Source organism: Armigeres subalbatus, chromosome 2, assembly GCF_024139115.2.
Source record: "Armigeres subalbatus isolate Guangzhou_Male chromosome 2, GZ_Asu_2, whole genome shotgun sequence".
Taxonomy (NCBI): Eukaryota; Metazoa; Arthropoda; class Insecta; order Diptera; family Culicidae; genus Armigeres; species Armigeres subalbatus.
In genome coordinates, this window is record NC_085140.1 from 378,388,466 (window position 1) to 378,399,494 (window position 11,029).

General features: G+C 41.7%; 1 protein-coding gene across 2 annotated transcripts; it reads left to right on the plus strand.

The window, feature by feature from the left end:
- Nucleotides 1–670: 670 nt before the first annotated feature.
- Nucleotides 671–4,520, plus strand: LOC134217284 (transmembrane protease serine 9-like). Of its 2 annotated transcripts, XM_062696041.1 has the most exons (11): nucleotides 671–991; nucleotides 1,107–1,160; nucleotides 1,219–1,420; nucleotides 1,484–1,651; nucleotides 1,867–1,961; nucleotides 2,018–2,175; nucleotides 2,232–2,415; nucleotides 2,472–2,721; nucleotides 2,781–3,034; nucleotides 3,096–3,751; nucleotides 3,806–4,520. In XM_062696041.1, exons 1-11 carry the CDS (start codon nucleotides 943–945, stop codon nucleotides 4,436–4,438), a joined length of 2,703 nt encoding a protein of 900 aa, XP_062552025.1. In that variant the 5' UTR covers nucleotides 671–942; the 3' UTR covers nucleotides 4,439–4,520. The 2 variants fall into 2 exon arrangements, with proteins under 2 accessions (XP_062552025.1, XP_062552026.1); XM_062696042.1 differs by lacking the exon at nucleotides 671–991 and having other exon boundaries at nucleotides 1,107–1,199; nucleotides 1,261–1,420.
- The last annotated feature ends 6,509 nt before the right edge of the window (nucleotides 4,521–11,029 follow it).

Here is an 11,029-nt window from a genome sequence, read left to right on the forward strand (position 1 = left end):
GCTTCCTGCATCTTGCCTTTTGAAATTTGTGCCTCTGGAAACGTGAGGTAGATTTGACATTGGATACAAGGCCAAAATACATCCCTTACCCCAACGGGTTTCACGATAAATCATTTAAAATGAATCTATAATGGAAAGTATAGAAAATATTACGTTAACTCAAATATTCCACGTGAATTTAAAATACATGTCCGAGAATAACGTAATGATGGCATTGAATAATAGTGAGACTATTGATACTCGCTTCTTTCGTGGGAATCACATAAGTTTACATTAGCTTACGAATAACATCGCATCTGCCATCGGATGGCGCTTCACCAGCAAATATGATGCGATGTGACTAGTTCCTATCGAAAAGGTTTCTGCCTGTAGCGAACTGTTCGAAACCTGTCTGTCTTAAAATGCTTGCTCACAACAAAATCTGGCTATCCGAATCATCTAAGAAAAAAATACAGTATCAAGGACAGACGTGACTTTTAAAAAGTTGTCATAGGACCTACACTGCCATCGCAAGAATAACTATTCCATATTGTGATATGCATTTTATATCAATATGTGACAATTATGTTTGCGATGTCGCCTGTATACTGGTTTACTGATGAAACCATTGAAATGCTTTTATTTTTCCTGAACTTAGTCATTCCATACTAAAAAGTTGTGGATTTCCCGAGTTGCATATTTGTTTCAAATAGGTTACGGCAACTTATACGCGACCAGCCTCAGTCACAATCAGAATTGCAGTAATCAAAATGGGATACACTGTGCTGCATGGTGCTACATTTACATATACAGTGTGTACAGATTTTGTCGCTAGCAAACTTCAACTGTTATCATTTAGCAAACCGATCACGAAGAGAGGAATTCCCATCCACAGTTAATAGCTGTTGGAGGTTTCAATTTCAGTGAATATACTACCGCGATCTCAACCCGATCGGTTTCAAGATGCTCGTCACATTAAGTTGGGTAATTACCGCGTTTACGTTTTGTGAAGGTAAGTGGAAGTAAATTTAGATTTAAATATAAAACGAACCACGGATAATGAGCAGCAAAATCAAAAGAATGTTCATCGTTCAAGGACGTTTGTCAATTAAATTTTAATGTTTCAGGCCGGCATTGGGATGCTGATCGAATGCTTTCAAATGTACGAACTAATCTGGATGGTAACAATACATAACACAAATGAGAAGGCAATAGATCGAGTAAGTAGATATGTTTCAGATTGTAGATCACGCTTTCACGAGCTGGTGTTTGCGGATGCAGCTGCACCAGCTTCTGGTTTTCCAGCGTTGATAAAAGAGTTTGCCCACATGGGAGCCATAGGTTGGACCCAGCCAGATGGTAAGGTATTATGGCATTGCGGAGGAACTTTGATTTGGGCGGATTACGTGCTGACGGCTGCCCATTGCGCCGTAGATCATAAGTACGTAGACTGACTGGTTTTTTCTCGTGGCAATCGATAGTTAAACTTTGAAATTATTTGAAGCAACATACGACCTGACATTGTGAGGTTTGGCGATTTGAACTTGGAAACAGATGACGATGACGAATATTCGCAGCAACTGAAGATTGTTGAGATATACAGACATCCGTCACATCGATTCGGATTGAAGTACCATGATATTGCTCTGATGAAACTGGAAAGTCCTGTTAGGTAAGTTGCACACAAAACTGCGCTGTCGAATTTCTTAGCGCAGTTTTTACCTTGAAAGATTGATTCAGAAATTTAATTATAGCTATTCGGATGGAAAATTAAATCACTTTAATTTAGAATGGATTCTTACAAACAATTCTTGCGCTCTTTGTACATAAAATGCCTAAGTATATAATTGTATACATATAATTCGATTTGTGATTTTAAAACTCTAGAATACATGATACAGTATGCCCTGCGTGTCTGTGGATCGACACAGAGCTGCGGTTTAGAGAGCTCGTCGCTACAGGATGGGGTAGCACCGGTTACTGTAGGTATTTAGCAAATTTCAATAACCAAATAATTCACATATCACATTATTTTCAGTTGAAGATCGCACACCGATTCTATTGAAAGTCTCCCTCAAACCGATGAAGACCGCCGAATGCAAAGCATTCTACACAAGCGAGTTAGTTCGAGGGTTAGAAACTGGACTACACGAGAATCACTTATGCGCAGTTGACCAGAAAATGGACACGTGTGAAGTGAGTTAGCAACACTATTGAATGCTTTTTAAAACTTCCAACGATTTACTTTGTAGGGCGATTCAGGAGGTCCACTACAAGTCAAGTTATTACATCGAACCTATCTGACGCCATTTATAGTGGCCATTACTTCGTTTGGTCTGCCTTGTGGAGTATCGAACCCTGGAGTGTACACCAAAGTAGCACCTTACCACGATTGGATTCTAAAAACTATGCGTGAAAGTGGAGCTCATATTGAAAGTTAATATCGACAAGTATGCTTTTAATTTCTTTTTAACAACATTTTTATATTCCAGATGATATATTCAACGCCACATTATGTGCTTTACGTTTCCAAGACTTTCGTGAAGACATCTACACGACTCCATTGAACAAATCGCATGTATACGTGCCCCGTTATATGAATGATCATATCTACCTATCAAATCTACCTTCGTATCTCGTCAAGCTCATGTGGAACGTTAACGATGCTCCCCAGCATTGTTACGGTGTACTCATTGACGAAAATACAGTTCTAACAGTTGCCGATTGTGTTCATCATAGAGGGTGAGGCTAAAAAATGTTTTCCAAAAATCAAATTTGAATAAAGTTTTAATCCTTTCTAGGATATCTACTTCATCTGTCTCGCACACAGCAGAAGGTATCATAAAAATTGCGAAAATAAATATACATCCAAAGTACAATCCAAATTTCGGCTATTACAACATCGCTATTTTGCGATTGGAAAAACTGTATAGTTTCATAAATATTCGGCCAGCTTGCACAGACTACAGAAATTTCTCAGACCATGCTATAGACACCGTCTTTGGTGAAGGGAGGAAGGATATATACTATTGCGGTAATTTTCCCGAATGTATCGGTACGTTTCATGCATTATAGACATAATATCTAATCAAGCCAACAAAAAAAATCTTCTTTAGATCCATCCTTTGTACCACTAATAGTTTACACACAAATAAAAGATAACGCCAGCTGCGTCATTCCCATACAATACAATCCACGCCTTCCATATGGCATTACCAGTGAACTTTTCTGCGCTGGAACTGATAGATTTCTGGTACCTGGGGCTTGCGACCTGAAAATAGGAAGCTCTTTATCACACTTGGACAAAATAACGAAGCGAACCTTTGCAACCGTGGATGGTGATGTAATAACTTTCCTAAGCGACCTTTATCCTCCATTGGACGCTTTGGTGCAGCTTGGAAGAGACTGTGGATATGGCGAGCATTTGGTAGCAACGAAAGTTCGTAGCCATCTGGATTGGATGGAGCGGGTATTGCTGCAGAAAAGCGGCACTGCGAACACACTTCAGTTTTTGGATACTAGTCGTCGCGAAGGAGATTCATGTATCGATGAAAATAACCATCCAGGAAGGTGCACCCCAATATCAAGATGTCAGCGAAAGTGGAAAAAATTTGAGCTCACCAAAGAGACTACTTTCTGTTCATCGACTTCAGTGATTTGTTGCCCGCTCGACGAAATCGATAAAGACGCATGGAGTAATAAGCATTCCGTTCTGTCCAAATGTCCCAAACTTGTGTATGCCTTACTTTCAGAGAACAATTACGCACCCATGGTACGTCTTACAATATTTATGGTAATCGATGATCCAGTTAGCTTCGTTTTTTAGGTTCGTGTACTTGATAGTTCAAATGGCTACATTTGCATGGGAGCCATAATCTCCGATCGGACGATTCTAACATCAGCCAGTTGTGTGGGCAGCATTCGGTCCCTTACCGTTCAACTACTACAAAATTCTGAAGCTATGTTTCGAGTTCAAGCCGTTATACCACATCGCTTCTACAACTCAACAAGCTACAGCAACGATATCGCTCTATTGAGATTATCGCAATCGCTGACTTGGAATCCTCGGCTTCATCCGATTTGCCTATGGATGAACAAAACTCACTCTCCACTCATAGTTGAAATGTTACTTCCTTTTAACACAAGCGACCCCAGTATCAAGTTCATCGAAGTTCTAACGATGTACAATTCTGACTGCCAAAGAACCCACGATCATCGGGTGCTTGACTCGCACGTTTGCGTCAAATACCCCTATCGAAAGCACACATGTGTTTCTTCACAAAATATGCTCCGGTGGGAAAATAAGAAAGGAGTTCCCTATATAGTCGGACTGGCTACGGACAGCAGAGAGTGCAAGAGTTGGTATTATATGGTATACTCCAGAATTGCAGCACTCGCAGATTGGATTGTCGACAATATAAGTGATGAAGAAATTAAACGATCTTTCAGGACAGAATAACAACTGCTGACCTAATTCTCAAATATAAGAACCATAAGAAATACATCTGTATACAACTTCATCTGGAAATGTCAATAAAATTGTGAAGAAATTCAGGAGACTATCATTTACAAGAAATGCAATGACCTCTCACTACACTGAACGAAAATATCAGTAGGTATCTGAATGATTTTTGGCTCATATAATAACTTTAATAACTTTATCCAGATCTTCCTTTCCGGAGACGAGCCAGCCTCGGGCTGAAAGACTTCTTAATAAAGACATAAAAAAATAATCTTTATCCAGATGATTTTGAACTGACTGTCATTCAACTTTACTTCTCATAAAATTCAAGTAAGTTGAACGTACGTCATATAACAACCGCATTAAAATCATTTAATTGTCAGTCAAAACAAACATGGTATAAAATGATTTCAATTCAAATTCAAAACGCTTTCCCATTCTAATTATAAACGATTATATTTTTTATTTCAGTTTTAATATTGTCGTTACCTTATTTCTTAGAAGGACATACACTGGAGTCGCTTTTTACGCGGGTCACTTTTTACGCGGTTTTTGGGATTAACGCGGTTTTTATGCGGATTTAATTTTTTACGCGATTTTTCACATGAAATCACATGAAAATTGTAAAAAGTTGATTTTTGATCGATTTTTGCAAAAGTCGTTTTTTACGCGGATTTCGGATTTTACGCGGTTTTCAAAAATAAATTCTATGTATTTTATGGAGGTTCGATGCTGGGTCATTAGAGCGAAGGCGGTTAGTCCCAAAGGTCTTTTGGCCATAACCGTTAGACTGTATGAGAAGTGAGAAGGGAGAAGTGAGAAGTGAGAAGTGAAAAATGAGAAAAAAGGTGTAATATGTGAGAAGTGAGTAGCAAGAAGGGAGAAGTGAGAAGGGAGAAGTAAGAAGTAAGAAGCGAGAAGTATGAAGTGAGAAGCGAGAAGTGAGGAAGTGAGAAGTAAAAAGTGAGAAGTGAGAAGCAAGAAGTGAATAGTGAGAAGTGAGAAGTGAGAAGCAAGAAGTGAATTGTTAGATGTGAGCGGTGACAAGTGAGAATTGAGAAGTGATATGTGAGAAGTGATGCATAAACTTCGCAGCCTCCTGCGGAACGGTAGTCCGAAGCACCTTTTTTCCCCGCAAAAATATCCACAAGGCCACATGGAGATCACCTAACCAAGAAACGGAAAACCAAATCGACCACGTTCTAATCGACGGTAAATTCTTCTCCGACATCACGAACGTCCGCACTTACCGCAGTGCGAATATTGAATCCGACCACTACCTCGTTGCAGTATGCCTGCGCTCAAAACTCTCGACGGTGTACAACACGGTACACACGGTAGACTACAAGACGGTAGACTAGCCAAGAATACGCGCAGCAGCTGGAAGTGGCACTCCCAACGGAGGAGCAGCTAGGCGCAACGTCTCTTGAAGATGGCTGGAGAGATATTCGATCCGCCATTGATAGCACCGCAACCGTTGCACTTGGCACGGTGCCCCCGGATCAGAGAAACGACTGGTATGACGGCGAATGTGAGCAGTTAGTGGAAGAGAAGAATGCAGCATGGGCGAGATTGCTGCAACACCGCACGAGGGCAAACGAGGCACGATAAAAACAGGCGCGGAACAGACAAAACTCGATTTTCCGGAGGAAAAAGCGTCAGCAGGAAGATCGAGACCGTGAAGAGACGGAGCAACTGCACCGCGCCAATAACACACGAAAGTTCTATGAGAAGCTGTACCGTTCACGTAAGGGCCACGTGCCTCAAACGGGAACCTTCTTACGAACGAGCGTGAGGTGATCCAACGGTGGCGGCAGCACTACGAAGAGCACCTGAATGGCGATGTGGCAAACGAAGATGGCGGTATGGGGATGGACCTAGGGGAACGCGCGCAGGACATAATTCTACCGGCTCCGGGTCTCCAGGAAATCCAGGAGGAGATTTTCCGGCTGAAAAACAACAAAGCCCTTGGGGTTAACCAACTACCAGAAGAGCTATTTAAACACGGTGGTGAGGCACTGGCTAGAGTGCTGCACTGGGTAATTACCAATATTTGGGAGGAGGAAGTTTTACCGCAGGAGTGGATGGAAGGTGTCGTGTGTCCCATCTACAAAAAGGGCGATAAGCTGAATTGTAGCAACTACCGCGCAATCATATTGCTGAAAGCCGCCTACAAGGTACTCTCCTAAATGTTATGCCGTCGACTAACACCAATTGCAAGGGAGTTCGTGGGGCAGTACCAGGCGGGTTTTATGGGCGAACGCTCCACCACAGACCAGGTGTTCGCCATTCGTCAAGTATTGCAGAAATGCCGCGAATACCACGTGCCCACACATCATCTATTCATCGACTTAAAAGCCGCATATGATACAATCGATCGGGACCAGCTATAGCAGCTAATGCACGAACACGGATTTCCGGATAAACTGACACGGTCGATTAAAGCGACGATGGATCGGGTGATGTGCGTAGTTCGAGTTTCAGGGGCATTCTAGAGTCCCTTCAAAACCCGCAAAGGGTTACGGCAAGGTGATGGTCTTTCGTGTATGTTATTCAACATCGCGTTGGAAGGGGTAATACGAAGAGCAGGGATTAACACGAGTGGTACAATTTTCAATAAGTCCGTCCAGCTATTTGGCTTCGCCGACGACATAGATATTATGGCACGTAACTTTGAAAAGATAGAGGAAGCCTACATCAGACTGAAGAGGGAAGCCAAGCGGATCAGACTAGTCATCAACATGTCGAAGACATGTGAAGACATGTGAAGACAATGTGAGCCACCCACCGCGAGTTGGCATCGGTGGTGACGAAATCGAGGTGGTAGAAGAATTTGTGTACTTGGGCTCACTGGTGACTGCCGAAAATGATACCAGCAGAGAAATTCGAAGACGCATAGTGGCTGGAAATCGTACATACTTTGGACTCCGCAAAACGCTCCGATCGAATAGAGTTCGCCGCCGTACCAAACTGACAATCTACAAAACGCTCATTAGACCGATATTTCTCTACGGACACGAGACCTGGACGATGCTCGTGGAGGACCAACGCGCACTCGGAGTTTTCGAAAAGAAAGTGCTGCGTACCATCTACGGTGGGGTGCAGATAGCGGACGGTACGTGGAGGAGGCGAATGAACCACGAGTTGCATCAACTGTTGGGAGAACCATCCATCGTTCACACCGCGAAAATCGGACGACTGCGGTGGGCCGGGCACGTAGCCAGAATGTAGGACAATAACCCGGTGAAAATGGTTCTCGACAACGATCCGACGGGCACAAGAAGGCGAGGTGCGCAGCGGGCAAGGTGGATCGATCAGGTGGAAGATGACTTGCGGACCCTCCGTAGACTGCGTGGTTGGCGAAGTGTAGCCATGGACCGAGCCGAATGGAGAAGACTCTTATATACCGCACAGGCCACTTCGGCTTTAGTCTGAATAAATGAAATGAATGTGAGAAGTAATTTATGAGAAGTAAGAAGCAAGAAGGGAGAAGTGAGGAGTGTGAAGTTAGAAGCGAGAAGTGAGAAATATAAAGGGAGAAATGAGAAGTGACAAGTGAGAGCTGAGAAGTGACTAGTGAGAAGTGAGTAATAGGATAAACATGTGAGATGTGTAAAGGAAGAAGTGAGAAGCGAGAAGTTTTAAGTGAAAAGCGAAAAGTGAGAAGTGAGAGGCAAGTAGTGAATAGAAGTGAGATGTAAAAAATGAAAAAAATAAATAAAGATGGGAGATGTGAGAAGTGTACCACGCGAATTTGACGTCACATATTCCATTGCTTGGATTGCAATCGTAACGTCATGCTCGTTTGGCTACACTAATTGAGAGTTCGTTTGGCTACACTCGTCTTCACCTCAGGTCGTCTATAGAACCTACAGTGTCTATAATCTAGACTACTTTTCGATTTGGGTACAATATTTAGACAACTACCCGGGGTGCGGGTGCCCGTCGAGCAACTCGATAACATTATCGAGTTCGCAAGCGGAAGCCCAATAAGCAAACTTCAGTCACCTCCAGTGGACAGGTACTATTGGTGCTTAGAGTCAGGACATAAGTCCTACGACTTTAAGTGCCCAGACTGTAGCAACCTGTGTCAGGCACAAAGCGCAGGAATGCGATAAGGCACCAAAGTGTCCATCTGCGCCAGCAAAAATCAAGCATGTAATCACGTTATGGGTGGACCTCCGTGTCCCATCGGAGAAGAAAACAAGAAGAAGCCATTCAAGCAACACAGTTGAATCCTAACCACTGTGCATCTGTCCAGAAACTGCTGTGGCAGTCGGTCTCGGAGTTGAGAACCGATGTCGCTCTCCTGTCCAACCCGTACAACGTCCCTGACTCCCTGACACATTCTATTCTATATACTACAAGGTGCATGCACCATATATGAAACAGGTTGACATACCTTTGGTTATACGTGTAGATCTGAAGGCCTCACTCAAGGATTTTTTTCTTTGATAGTCATGAAGTTATGTTGTGAATATATTCTAATCTATGTTCCACAAGGAGCATATTTGAAAAAGATCGATAAACCTTTGGTTATGCATGTAGATCAAAAGGCCTTACTCCATGAATTCCTTGGATGGCCAAGCAGTTATGCTTTGTACACATTCTATTCCATGTACCACAAAGAGCATGTACCATATTTGAAACAGGTTGACAGACCTTTGGTTACGCGTGTAGATCAATAGGCCTTACCCCAGGAATTTCTTGTTATTCTTCTTACACATTCTATTCCATGTACCACAAAGAGCATGCACCATATTTGAAACAGGTCGACAGACCTTTGACTACGCGTGTAGATCAAAAGGCCTTAATCCAGGAATTTCTTGGATGGCCAAGAAGTTCTTCTTCATACACATTATATTCTATGCAGCACAAGGAGCATGCACCATATTTGAAACAGGTCGATAGAACTTTGGTTACGCGTAAAAATAGCGTAAAAACGATTTTTTTCTTAAAAGTCTTTCTTTACGCGGTTTCCGGGATTTACACGGTTTTTTTATGCGATTTTCTGGATTTACGCGTTTTTTTACGTGGATTTTTTAAAAAAAAAATTTACGCGGGTTTTCAAAAAGGTTAGAAAACACGTAAAAACCACAAAACATTGATTTTTAGTGAAGTCGTTTTTTTACGCGGCTTTGATTTACGCGGAACGTATCCTCCGCGTAAAAACCGACTCCAGTGTAATTAAATTTTATGAGCCAGATTCGATTTCAAATTGATTTATGAATTTATTTATCATTACATATGATTTCTGAAGGGAACGCCACCAACTGTATAACCACACCACCCGACACGCCATAGTTCTTAGCCACCAACGAAACTTTTTCGATCAATTCGGCAGGTCGACGTGATGCTACACGATGTAACCCAACCGAAGGCCCCGATGCGGGTGTATCAGCCCGCCTATCGATTGCAGGTGGTCGGTGATGAGGGTGGAGGGTGGCTTCATCGGCACCGTTCTCGCCCACCTGATAATGATTAAAGCATTTAGACCTTTTTTGTCATTTTTTTAAATAAATATTAACTTAAGATGCAGCTTTAGGAGTACAGAATTGCGATGAAATTGAACAAATTGAATATTACCTGGTCGGGGAAGAATTACAAATGAAATTCGATCGGTTGAAAAACGTGGATTTTATCGAAACTTCGACTTACATCATGGCTTCCAACTCGGGTTTTGAATTAAAAGCAAAAAAAAAGTTTATAAATGAAATAATTGAAGTCTGAAAAATAGAAGATTAATAATAAACAATTATCCCAAAGTTTCAACTCCTCCGACATGATTGTCTTATATTGCACGCTAGTGGCTCGTTTGACATTGTATGAGAAGCGTTTTCTCCAATAAACCGTAGCGAAAACCACAATCCAGTGACAAAATTCTACAGCAAACACAATGAAGTTCTCGATGGGAATATTTATCAACTTTAGCCTTCAGATCTACCGGATGTCCTTTTCGCTCTTGTCCTGCTGCGAGATCTCGTACCCCAATTGCCTCGTAAACCTCCTCGCCTCTTCAAACTCTTCAAGCTCAGGAGAAACGTTCTGCTTCAATGGAATTTTAGCAAATGGACATTGCTTTCGTTGGTTTTATTTACTTTTGCTTTCAAAATGCTAAAAAAAATATTTTGGAAAGTTCTAATACTAGTTTTAAAATTGGCAACTTCTCGAAACCTTCTCGGAGGATCAAATTTATTCCGGAATTTCCCGGAATTGACCATGGACGAAAATACCTGCCGTGTCCCAGGCCTAATATTCATTTTTATCAAACTATCTAGATTATTTGCATTTTTTTTGTTCAAATTAATTAAAATTTGTGTTAATCAAAATTACATTTATACGTCGCTCTAAATATCCCTACAGAAAATAAAACTCTGAAAATTACTCAAGTTTCCCGCACAATTATCTACTCAATATATCTGAGATTCGTTGATTCTCAAGGAGGTATGTCGAGGATGTTTTCCACTGGATCATGAAAAATTGCAATTGGATCAGATGTCACGATGAATTCTGGAGGATTGGAAAGAGGCTGGAGTTCTTGCGTATTAAAAAAAAACAGGTCTAAAGCTGGAGTTGCTGATCTAAGTG